This window comes from Panulirus ornatus, chromosome 58 (genome assembly GCF_036320965.1).
Source record: "Panulirus ornatus isolate Po-2019 chromosome 58, ASM3632096v1, whole genome shotgun sequence".
In the NCBI taxonomy this organism is placed as follows: Eukaryota; Metazoa; Arthropoda; class Malacostraca; order Decapoda; family Palinuridae; genus Panulirus; species Panulirus ornatus.
The window spans coordinates 32,502,606-32,516,265 of NC_092281.1; the positions used below are offsets into that span (position 1 = coordinate 32,502,606).

General features: G+C 42.4%; 1 protein-coding gene and 2 non-coding genes across 3 annotated transcripts; all 3 read right to left on the bottom strand.

Annotated features, from left to right (window-relative positions):
- Positions 1-1,474: 1,474 nt before the first annotated feature.
- Positions 1,475-1,546, bottom strand: TRNAA-GGC (transfer RNA alanine (anticodon GGC)). The gene has a single exon. It is a non-coding gene; the product is annotated as a tRNA-Ala (tRNA).
- A 548-nt stretch (positions 1,547-2,094) lies between these two features.
- TRNAV-CAC (transfer RNA valine (anticodon CAC)) lies at positions 2,095-2,166 on the bottom strand. Its single transcript has one exon. It is a non-coding gene; the product is annotated as a tRNA-Val (tRNA).
- Positions 2,167-9,846: 7,680 nt separating this feature from the next.
- Positions 9,847-10,819, bottom strand: LOC139766728 (putative nuclease HARBI1). The gene is made up of 2 exons (XM_071695648.1): positions 10,165-10,819; positions 9,847-9,860 (listed from the first exon to the last, which is right to left on the bottom strand). The coding sequence occupies exons 1-2, from the start codon at positions 10,817-10,819 to the stop codon at positions 9,847-9,849; spliced, it is 669 nt and encodes a 222-aa protein (XP_071551749.1).
- Between the last annotated feature and the right edge of the window lie 2,841 nt (positions 10,820-13,660).

Below are 13,660 nucleotides of genomic sequence, written 5' to 3' on the forward strand. Positions count from 1 at the left end.
GTGTACTGGTGATGCCTTTGACCTAAAATGTAAGTTCAAGCCCGTAGGCCGACTCTGCACGTAGCTTGAATCCTTTTGTGTTCACTATAATCTTTACTACATCTCGTTTCCTTAATCCCTTTATCTTCACTACGCAAGGCTCATTATAATCTTCACTACAACCTCATCTTCATATGACCTTATCTTGACTGGGCTGGTTTCAAGGAAGGCTTTAGATTTTACCCGCTCACACAAACAACGTACTTACATGGGGCCCCACGAGGTCAGATAGATGATTACACACACCTACATACACCACCACCACTAACAATACACAGAGAAATAACCTCATCGGTCGGCTTTGGATCCTCCCTTGAACGTAGTTTGGAGGATTTGGGGGATCAGGTCAATAAGGTTAAGTTCACTACAACTTCATATTCACTAACGTGTATCCTCACCACTAGCGTATTTTCACTAAATAATATCTTCGCTATACTCTCTTCTTCACTACACCGTTAATTCTACAATACCATCATCATTACACTCCCTAATCCTCACTAAAAATAGTTCTTATCTTCACTACATAATCATTTTGAGTAAACCTTACTCCTTGATAACCCTTATATCTACTACGTTCTTACCTTGACTACATTCTTTTCTTCAGTACAAGCTATCTTGACAATATCCTTATCATCACTATACTCTTCCTCACTACACTCTCATCTTAACATCATCCTTCTGTTTACCGAACTTGGTTCAAAGTCTGACTTGAACGTAGCTTTGGAAAGTTTGTGTTCCTCATTGTGTTACTCCCTTATTATCATTGTAAAGGCAATTGTCACTATTCCCTAACTAAACCCTCATCTTCACTACACTCTCATCATCATCATTACTTCTTGATGTTCAATACAAAATCTCAACTTATATATTTATCTTCACTACAGAATAATTTTCATTGCACCTTAATCTTCATTACTCATTGTTTGAACTACATCCGTATCTTCCATTCATTTTTATATCTTATATTAGTTACATCTTTACAATATCTTTATACCTTCTCTGTTCCGTCTTTTGAAAAATTGAAAATGAGTACAGGATTTCCGGCCTTCTGCTCCCTCCCCTTTTAGTCGCCTTGTACGACACGCAGGGAATACGTGGCAAGTATTCTTTCTTCCCTATCCCCAGGGATAACAGCATCTGGTGTTCCCAGACGGTCACCCATCCAAGTACAGACCAAACCCAACGCTGCTTAACTTGACTAATCGAACGATATATATATATATATATATATACATATATATATATATATATATATATATATATATATATATATATATATATATATATATATATATATATATATATATATATATATATATATATGTATATATATATATATATATATATATATATATATATATATATATATATATATATATATACATATATACACACACACACAAGACTGAAAACAATGAATTTCCCAAATAAAAAATGGAGGCGCCGGGGTTTGAACCCGGGTCCTCTCGCATGCCAAGCGAGTGCTCTACCACTGAGCTACGCCCCCAAGAACATATTTTGTGACATAGTATTATATGAAGTACTGAGATTACCACGGCAAAATACTGTTTTACCGACCGTTGCCGACTTGCCGTCAAAATAACCACAGGGTAAATCTCCATGTTGCTGTCGTGTTTTCCTCCCAATTTTCCACGAAGAAATGAGTTTTACTTTTTTATTGTCGTTGCAATAGACTGGAACTAAGCAATAGACTGGAACTAAGCAATAGACTGGAACTAAGCAATAGACTGGAACTAAGCTGACCTGGTATGAGGTCAGAGCCCTCATTATCATCCCTGCTAACTACCGGAAGCAGATTAAGTCGTTCCACAACCGATGTCCGGCCCATGTTAACTCTGATGTGCCCAGCAGTTGGAGGAGGATCGCCAGAAGCTTCTGGAAGATTTCAAGGACGTCTTGGTGGACCTGACCCTTTCAGATAAGGTCGAAAACCTCAATTTATTGTGAATATCTTCACTATAACGTTGGACGAACATACTGAATGTTGCACACATGTGATGCGGACAAAATGAAAATAGAAAAAGACAAAAAATATGTCTGGTGTGGGTCTCGAACCCACGACCTTGAGTGTGTGAGACTCACGCTCTACCACTGAGCTAACCAGACAATAGAAAAATACGTCTGTTTCTTCAATTTGAATTAATGAAAATCTTTGCGAGGCAGCGTTTAGAAAAGAGAGATGTCTTTGACGAAATTAATTGTTTGGCTTATTTTTCTGTCCCTCATTATCGAAAATAAACATACTGAAGGATATATATATATATATATATATATATATATATATATATATATATATATATATATTTATATATATATATATATATATATATTGGAAAGGATCACAATTTTGCGCGTGATCAAGTATATTCCTATGAGTCCACGGGGAAAATGAACCATGACAAGTTCCCAAGTGCACTTTCATGTAATAATCACATCATCAGGGGAGACACAAGAGAGAAATATAACAGTCAGTTGATATACAACGAAGAGACGTAGCTAGTACGCCATATGGTAAACATGTGATTGTCCGAGACAGACAACAAGCGTATCATAAACTAATTATGTGGACAAGATGAATTCCTTACAAATTTTATCAACACTAAATTTATGCAATTTGTATAGACAATCACTTATATCAAGATTATAATTCTTTGTGCATTTAATGATAGAAGATTCAATGATATTTCTCGTGGTACTTGAGTTAGAGATTATAATGCCATCTCAGTTATTAACTCTAACTCCAGTACCACCAGAAATATCACTGAATCTTCTATTATTAAATACACAAAGAATTATGAACCTTAAGGAAACATGCAACATGGCGTTCAAACTATGAGATGCACAAATGAAGTTGATGAATGGAATAATAGTGAGACGAACTAGTTGATGAATGATGAATGAAAGTGTAATAAAGTCATGATGAATGAATGAAAGTGTAATAAAGTCATGATGAATGAATGAAAGTGTAATAAAGTCATGATGAATGAATGAAAGTGTAATAAAGTCATGATGAATGAATGAAAGTGTAATAAAGTCATGATGAATGAACGAAAGTGTAATAAAGTCATAGTTTAAAAGGACAAAATATGAATGGCAGCCAGGGAGGAGAGGCCCAGGTAAATGGAAGGGTTGAAAAGTTCGCGTTATGTGACGAATTTTGATAGATTTTGCAAGTTTCCTTTCCTATGATGGAACGTAAAAGTTTGTGCTTAGTTCTAGAGACAGAGTTCATAGGTTTATGTTTTAATGATGAACATCAAAGGATACCATTAATTTAACTGACTTTAAAAATGTTCAATTAAATGAAGCATTACATACACAAGCTGCTTTTTGGCGGAGTTAAAAATTCGCATTTTTTGCTAATTCTAAAGTAGGTGTTAAATTGACGGACTTAAAAGTTCGAGTTTCAGCTTTAAACCTTCTGTTTGTATGACGTATCTTAGAGTACTTGTTAATATAATGCAAGTGGAAGGTTTACGTTTAAAAGATGGTGTTTAAATGCTAATTAATGAATGACAGTTAAATGGATAGATTTTCGGTTCGCGTTTACGTGGGCCACTTTAAGGTTAAGGTTCGTACGTACCAGGTTGAGCAGATGGCGGTAGTGTGTAGACACAGCCATACCAGGTCGTATTTATCATCATTAAAGTCACCTTCCTTACTTACTTATGGCGGCGATGAAATTCACTGGTTCTTGATTCTGCACCAATTAACCTATCAGATAATGGTACAATGTTTGCCTGGTGTTGCATATATCACGTCTGTTGTTGAAACACAAGAATGCCAGGTGACTTTGGGAGTGGATGATAATGTAAAGATCAATATAAATGTGGGAAATCTTGAACCGCCATCACCAGACACAACACATGTTTGGATCTGGCGGGGGGAGGGACTTGCCTGTGACGTCACGATGCCCCGCCTCCAGCCTGGCGCCGCTCTGTGTGTGTGCGTGTGTGTGTGTGTGTGTGTGTGTGTGTACTACTTTAATCATTATCACGTGAGTCTTTTGAGGAAGGATTTGTACACTCGTGTTGCCCCGTCTCTTAACCTTGTAAGTGTAAAATATGTTTTCACTCCTGTGTGCGCTCACACACACACACACACACACACACACATAACATATAATATTATCTAGTATTTACTTCAGACGGATATCTTACACCTTGATTATAAAAGCCAAAGAAAAATTTATAAAAACATATACATATATTTACACACGTGTAGATATATGTTATGTATTGAAATGTGGCGGTAAAATTCCTTATATATTAACAAACGTGATTGAGGACGTAAAGAATCTGGTCCAAACATAATGGTTATTGTGATAAATGATTTATTTATGGTAAATATGTATTGTGTTGCATTATAATGGTTGTTCAGAACCAAGGTTCTTAAACCTGAATCAGTGAAATACTATCAGAAATAGAAAACCTGTTAAACATGAACATTTATAGTGATTAACCATACAATATATTTTACTGTGGGTATGTAAAATAAAATACAGTACAGGGAGCTAGTTTGAGGAAGAGTATTTCATATTTTAACAAAATATTTACCTCTAATAGCGTCCCTTATCTTTCGTCATCATTTCTTATGTTTCCTATCAAGAAATGTCTTTTATCTAACATAAAAATTCTTCTAGGTATTTGATTAATGTTGTCCAAGGATGAGCTACATGCCACACGTGGTCAGGTCACAGTGGTGGTGGTCAGGTCAGTGGGCGGTGTGTGTGTGTGTGTGTGTGTAGCCCCTGGGTTCATGTTGGCCACACCCACCGGCCGGTGGTCAGGTCAGTGGGCGGTGTGTGTGTGTGTGTGTGTGTGTGTGTGTGTGTGTAGCCCCTGGGTTCATGTTGGCCACAGCCACCCACCTGCCGGGTGGCCTGGCGGTAGTTTATAACTAAGACTGGTAGTTTCACATGCCACTTGGAGTGTCCCTCACTACAGAACTTGAGCAGCTCTTATCCTGAGGTGGAGCAGTTGATCCTCTCCACCAGGCTGGTACACTTGGTCTGCACCAGGTGGCTCCCTCCTGGTCATCCTGAGTGGTTGGTTGCTGTGTGGGATTTAATGACCACTGACTTGTGAAGGTCATTAGACCAGCCATCATTTTATCATCTGATAAAACATGAAGCAACGTCAAATATTACATGATCCACCCAAACTATTGAGAATGATGAAGTCTGATATTGTTACGTTACGTCATCCAGTCTTGCCACTCACCTGTTACGGTAATCACGACTACATACATAGTGTTGTTACGACTGATATTACTGTATGTAGTTGATAACTTGTTGACACCAGAGGAAACCATCATTATGATGTCTTGTGTCACCAACATGTATCTATAATACTTCTATAACCAGCATGATCAAGAAGGTTATAACAACATTATCCTTGTGTCACCAACATGTATCTATAATACTTCTATAACCAGCATGATCAAGAAGGTTATAACAACATTATCCTTGTAGTTGTTGGATCAGTGTAGAGCAGAGCAATACCTGGTGAACATTACTTCCTGGTGGCCGCCATAAATACCACCAGTGTTTATAAGCTCACACATCACCAGGGGTTAAGATATGGTGTTAGCCCTCACTGCTCTATATAGCACCAGCCACGGTGGGTGGGCCTCCAGGTTATACTTCACTCCTACTCTTCTATATCTCTAACTTCCTTGTGATCATCTCACTTTGAATAACTAGATCTTCACATAACAGTTGTTTGTTGTTGTTGTTGTTGTTGTTGTTGTTGTTGTTGTTGTTGTTGTTGTTGTTGTTGTTGTTACATGATGTAGGTTTATGTTCTGCCACTGGACGACTCGTTCTCTGATCTTACCCAACAGATAAATGTTTGTGTCGAGACTCGTCAAGTGCTTATCATACGGAGTCTGTAACACGTAAGTCTGTCTATCGTTCACTATACTGGATAGTAACTGGTAAAGGTTATTAAAGATATCTACAACAGAATCTGTGCCACACAACAAAACATACAAATCACAACATGATGACATGTTTGACCATCAGCAGGTAAGGTCATCAAGCCGCACCATACATACGTCAGACAGTAACATCAGTTGTATAACAGGATGTATATATGTTGTTGGATGTAAGGGCTATCAGCTTGTGGTCATGAAGCCAGAATGTGAACCATAAGTTCAACATATAATGATGGTCCAGGTCCAGCAGGTAGCTGCATATGAAGCTATGAATGTCTGTCTTCATTACTGACGACGTAGAGGGAAGGGTTTGGCAGGAAGTGGAGTGTGGTGGAGTTTGCTGGAGGGTTCTCGGGAGTGTTGTGAAGAAGAGATAGAAAAACAGACTGAAAGGAGGAGGGTAACAAGTCCTTGGGCTCAGCCCAAGTGCTACATTATCAGTCAAGCAAAACATCTACAATAATCGCCAGGTTGGTTGGTTATTTGGGCTTGTGGCTCATCCACTGCCAGGATTAATAAAGTCAACAAGTTAGTCATGATCCTCAACCAAAAATACATAAACACCTTCACGTGTTGAAGATATTTGGAAGGTCATACACACGCTCACTAAATATTTGGCCCATTTAAGTAAGGTTTTCACTCCTTTTGATTGCAAGGGTCATACCTGCGGTAAAGGTCATGTTATAACCATCAATTGAATCATCTTGAAGAGTTTTCCCAGAGGTTCAAGATAATTCTGAGACCGTACACGCTCTCACCCTGTTTGGTGGATTCAAACGTACAGCGACATATGGAAGGTGAGTCAGTAATGAATCCTTTATATATTCTATTTTTAAGTCAGCTAACAATCCTTTCAACGTATTATTGTGTGAACAGATGGAACAACCTAATATAGAAAGATGTACATCCAAGAAAGTCATCAGTGACGACAAGTAAGATAGAAAAACCTGAGAAATGGTTGTTGGTGATGGTGTGAACAGTATTATTATTATTACCAAACATCACCAGCACACCTTTGATGGCGCTCCTACACCTTCGTATTATTATTACCACACATCACCAGCACACCTTTGATGGCGCTCCTACACCTTCGTGGCTGCTGCACTCTACACAGGAACAGGGGATGATGGACACCTTTGAGCAAGAAGAATTCCGACGAGACTGTACTATTTCTCTCCGTCCTTTGAGGATGACACAGCCTTGCTAAGAACGACTTGTCACTGGTGGTGACACAGCTGACGGATGGAGTCCTGTTACACCTTGTGAATAATATCTCATGACCAAAACAGTAGACTGGCCAGGTTGACAAGCGTATTGTGCAATTCAACTGACTAATGATATGATAAAGAAAATTACAAACATAAATATCTCTTGTAAGGATCAAATCCATGATGAAACAAATATAGTTAGAATGATTAATGAAACAGAGTGTGGGAAGTGACACAGCTTTGTTATGCTTGGTCAGTTACGAATGATTAATACGAAAGCGTTAGGTATCGACCCGAAGGAGAACATGTATACAAACTTTATAGAAGACATATCTATAGGTAGGTTTACACCTACGCACTTTTGTGTTACGGCCTGGTACGGCGTGGGCCGCACCAATGTCGCCCTAAAGTCGCAGCAAAGCGTGCCCATGACACTGGCGGCATCTGTTGCGGCGCGCCAAATCCGTACGGCGCCGCTCAGATTTTAAAACATTTCAAATTTTCGAGCGGTACCGTGCGGCTTGATGACGCCGCACGAAATCGTAAGCGTCGTGGCGCGGCGCCTAAACAAACCCCGCAAGAAACCGCCCGTGTCCGCACGGTTCCGCGCCACACCGTGCCACGTACGGCCTTGAGCGGCTTCATGCTATCCGTACGGGAGTGTTACGGCGTGCTGGTACGGCGTCTTGCGGCGCCCGTGCGAGAGTGTTACAAAGTCTTCATACATGATTCATACATCTTGCGGGGCATGCGGCGTGCGTGCGGGGTCCGTGCGGGGTCCGTGCGGCGCCTTCTTGGGGGATTGTAAGGAAAGTTGCCGCGTGCCGCCTGGGGAGGTGTACAAAAGGGTCCGGACAGAAAACGGGGCATCATTCGCGCTCTGACAGCCAGACGACGCACTTTACCAGCCACTCTCGCTCCACTTTACCACCCAGATGCCTCGTAGGAAGACCACCCCTATGCCTACCCAGGGGTCCCAGGCCACCCAGGACACCCAGCCTGCAGAACCGGAGGAGAGGTCTGAACCCGTGGAAGAGCTGCCCCTTGAGGTCAGCCTATCCAACATCGAGTACCAGGACATCGCAGGCCTGAGTGGTATCGTGCAGCCCAAGAAACGATACCGCCCCAGCAAGAAGGAAATTTCAGACTACAAGTTCACACAAGAGCAGAAGGAGCAGATCGCCGAATTCGTCAAGGAGCACCCTACTTTATACGACAAGCGGGACAAGCAATGGTCGAATCCAAGGGCGAAGGAGGAACTATGGAGGGAACTGGCAAGGGAATTCGAAAATTGCACCTTCCAGCAAGTACGCAAGTATTTCGAGGCACGGCGAACCGACTTCGGAAAAATAGAGAAGGAGAACAAGAGCGGGGCGGCAGCACGACAACGGACAACACGGGAGGATGAAGTTATGTCAATGTGGGGATTCCTGGATGGTCACATCACCCACGAACCGACAATACCAAGCGAGCGGTTCTCACCTGCACCTGACGTCGCCACACCAACAATGGAAATAGGCGGAGGAGAATCATCCAGTGGTGACATGTCGGGCCTCTCTGTAACTTCGATTTAGCGGAGGAAGCGGCTGCTGAAGCAGAGGAGGACCCAGCGAGGGGAGGGACATGTTGGCACACCTGATTCGGCTGAAGAAGCAGTCCACTCGCAACTCAGCAGAATTATGGATCGAATGAACCAACTGATACCTGAAGGGCAAAGCAAGAAACAGCGTACCATCAACGTCTTCGTCCAATACATCAGAGAACACCTCGAGTTCGTGCCAGAAGAATACCAGCAGCCCTTCTTCAACACAGTCATCACTACGATTCACAAATTGGCGGGCCCCAAAGAAGAAAATGCCACGGAGAAAGCAGCTTTGGCTCGAGGGATGCCCATAAACTTGCCGCAAAATCAAACACCCAAAGAGACGCAGACGGAACCAGTGGCTTTAGCTTCCCAACCGATTCCTACACCATCACAACACCATATATGAAATCTATGTAAACTCCCTAATCTCTCGATAGTTGGTTCACTGTAGCCGTGGTGTCCTGTGTGTAGTCACATCTCACAATGTCAGCTCGACCTGTTTGAGACCTGTATGGTATTCAGCCGCTAATCTCTCTATTGTTGGTTCACTGGAGCCGCGGTGTCCTGTGTGTAGTCACATCTCAGCATGTCGGCTTGACCTGTTTGTGACTACGTACCTGTGTGGTTCATCTCCTACTCCAACCGAGTAGGTACAACTCAATTACAGGTCCACTAATTTTATCTCCTCTCTATATGCAAATACATCATGTTAGACAATAGTACTTTAAAATCCTAGACATTGTACCACTGAACTATATTAAGCATATGCATTCACGCACCAACCATCAAGAGGATTTTGGCGCCAGAGTGTGAACTTTAATTATTTAAAACTTTTATATGTTCTTCCCAATATGCTTTTTATGTATTTTTAGTTTATTATAATAAGTGCACCAACCATCGAGGGGTATTTGGCGTCAGAATATGAACTTTAAATACTGTATTTATGTTATGACCAATATGCTTTTACATGTTTCTTTCTCATTCCTGTAAAGTTTCAGTTCAATATCTTCCAACACCATTTCATATAAGTCCCAATCATCCATCAAATAATCTCTATCACATTAATATGGCTATCAGACAATACACAAATATGGGAGTATCAAACAATGTTAAGTACATCATGAACTTTATTTACAATTATGTACATTCACTGGTTGGGTTGGGTTATATATATTTGTGTGTGTGTCCTCTAGTTGTCAGGAGGAGGTCGTCCTCGAGGAAACACCATTCGCTCTTGCCATTCCACTGCGCCTGCATCCGATGAGTAATACTGGACCAGGTAATCTCTGACTGCCTTCGCTCGCCGTGTGTAGTTCAGTCCCCTTCTTGCCATGAGTTGTACCATGAGGTTCAGTGACTCCTCCCTCCAAGTACCAGGGACGACATCATGTTGTTGGTCCTCATAGTTGACAACGGTGCGATCAATTGGGTAGTGTTGCAGTGTCAGGTTATGCATGACACATGCACACATCGTTAGCTTCTTGCAAACAGGGACATCTTGTTGCATCGTCCTTCCGAAGATTCGCCATCTCATCTGTAGCAGCCCGAATGCGTTTTCCACCACACGACGAGCGCGAGATAGTCTGTAGCTGTATAGTTGTTCGGTGGGATCTTGTGATTGGTGGGAGTAGGGTTTCATCATCCACGTCTTGAGAGCGAAGGCATCGTTGGCGACTATGTGGTAGGGGATGGGTTCGTCGTCGTTGGGCAGAGTTGTGTCATGAGGGAAGTGTGCACGGTTGTTATTAATGGCCCTGGCCAGGGTGCACATCTGCCAGGCACCTCCATCCCCAGCGCCTCCTTCTGTACCGACGTCGATGTACAAGAACTTGTAATTTGCATCGGAGAGGGCCATGAGGACGATGCTGTGAAACTTTTTGTAATTGAAGTACAGTGACCCTCCACCTCTGGGTTTCTTGATTGCGACCTGCTTCCCATCCAGGGTTCCCACACAATTGAAGTAGTTCCACTTTGAGGCGAATCGTTGTGCTACGTTCTTCCATTCTTCTGGTGCCTTGGGGCACTTCATCACTTCTGGTTTGTAGCTGTCGATAATGGCATCGCAGACTATCGGGATAAACCGGCATATGGAAGCCTTGGAGACTATGAAGCTGTATTGGAGACTTGGATAGTCGTTCCCAGTTGCCAGGTGCCGGAGGGTGACCGCCAACTTAAGTCCCTCCTATTGTGCATTCCGCATTCTAGTGTCCTTCTTCTTCAAAATGGGCGTCAGCCTCTCAACCATCTCCAGGAACAATTCTGGGTAGATGCGTAGGAAATTCTTGTGTCCTTCGGGGTCCTCTTTGTTCAATTCTTGTAGCAGCTGGTCGTAGTTTCCATATAATTGTCGCCGTGTCAGCCACTCCCGACTCCATAACCGCCCTGCCCTGCCGTCCTTTCTTCGCAATCGTTCTGGTGGGTGTGGCACTGCAGTACGTCTTCTTCTCCACTCGTAGACGACCTGGACTGCACAAATACAGAGTACAGCTGCCAAAATTCTCTGGGTCTCCTGGGGTGAGAGGCTCTGGATGTCCATACTGTATGCTGGCTGGCAAAAGAATGAGGCATGTGCTTGCCAGACCTCTATATATACCCTTGGTTCATATCCGACACGGTTTGGAACGGTGCATGTGCAACAATCATGCATCGTTCCACGTCGTGTCTCGTGCACATGTGCGCTCACTCCGCAACAACACCGCAAGCTACCCGCAACAACACCGCAAGCTGCCCGCGACACACCGCAACCACGGCAAGAGGCCGTGCCATGCCGTATGAAACCGCGCCATCAAAAGCCGCAAACACCGCGCCACTGCCGTGACACTGCGCAAGACACCGCAACATTACCGAAACAACACGCCGTAACACACAGTACGAAAACAAGGGACGCCGCCCAATAACGGTCATTTTGCCTCTCACTGCGCCACCTCGCTGGCGTCTTTAGTGCGGCCCACGCCGTACCAGGCCGTAACACAAAAGTGCGTAAGTGTAAACCTACCTTAAGTTTTAGTATTTGTATTGTATGACTACAGTTAACCCTTGTGTTAGTAATACAGTGGCCGGAGTGGCTACTGTGACGTTGATGTAATATCCATTTGATAAATCTCTATCTATATATGACCTTCAGTCATAAAGACTGCACCACAAACCTTTCATTGCCTTGAAATCTTAAGAGAATCAATGTTAACCTTTGTATGTTTTATATATGATCCAGTGACTTTAACCCCAGCCACCGTTGTACACAGTCATATCCCTGATATGTGGACACCTGGAACGTTGTAGATAATTTATCATGAAGGTCCCAGTACTGTGTCCACGCCACACCCACTCCAACAAAGGGCGCCTGTGGACGACGATGACGAAGGGAGGCTCTTCAAGCAAACCTCATCATAAGTTTACAAGGACGATCTCTTTGTGTTTTCTGTCATCTACTAAGGAATATTTGTCAAGCGTTTGGTGTGTCCACAACTGTTTTATACCTTCGGAGTTATATTTCTTCCTCTTGTGTATCACTAACATTGACTCTCGGGTCCCATGAGTTTCACTACAACGAAATTCGCAGACGTTACTAAAGGTGAGACGTAAGACCACGTCAGATAGTCAACAGATGCGACAACTTGACATAACTATCGTAAAATGGTACATTGGATTGTGTTTCCTGCTTGTTTAATTCTTGCTTTGTTTGCATTAACATTTGTCTATTGATTTATAGATTATGGCTGGAGGTAACCATTGTCAACTCTTCATAATTAATGATGGTCTGTGGTAGGTTTACTCCCTACACCCATCATCCTTCTTAGTCCCAAATCTATTTCAGGCCACCCAGACCACTGGTGCCTTGTGGATGTACCAATGTGACCCTATGTTCGTACAATTGTTCTTAAGCCCGTTTCTTAGGCAGTGTTACCTCTGTGTTTTGTGAAAATTGTCTCCTTACCAGCGAGTATTGTAAGAAAATGGTTTAATAGTCTATCTTGCAATTGCATCAGCTACTACAGATAATCAGAAAGTGTAAACATTCAGCGGTTCATGAATGCCAAGCGGTTGTTCAAGCCAGGCAAAATGTGTGGATGACCTTGACGGAGTAAGCAATGTGTTGATGAAGTTATGGCCAGTGGTGTGGCGAGGGAGGGTCTGGGCAGGCAGGACACGATTGAGTGATGTTTCGTATCGTCAAGCCTCATTCCTTCCCTTGTCTATGTTTTACTTTTGATGACATTCATAGAGAAGGCAGCTAAGGAGTTACGTTTTCTATACACAACATAGATGCGATTCGTGTTTACAAAATCGTAGTTTACTTGCAAACGGTAAAATCACTCATATGTAGCTTTGCCAGGTTTCCTCCTAAATTTGTTCTCCATATTAGATTCATCATACGTCAACGTAACAACTTAAAACAGAGATGGTCACGAAGTACAAAGATTAAAAATGATGAAAGGCTTTGATAATCTCGATCTAACAAATTACCTAAGGCTAGATCTTCTGATCTAAGTCGTATTAATGGATGCAGTCTGGTGGGAAAACATTCTACCTTCACTGAGGCCAAGTGTTATTTGCTCAACCTAATTGTTAACATACAGACTGATGATTCCCCTGCAACTTCCATGGTATACACACTGACCAACTTGGCAAGTGGTACACCGAGTACAACGCCACACCTCCTGACTCCTTCCCAACCCACATGATGAAGGTCATGGACAACTTGTATGACCGCTACCTAACATTACCTGGACCCAAGATGACATTACAAATTATTGATAAATTCTATCTTGCTTGAGAGAACAAAATCTTTAATACTAAAGAATGATGGAAAGAAACAGCAAGATAATATCTTGGGGGATAAAGTGTGTCCATCACTGCAGACAAAATTGAG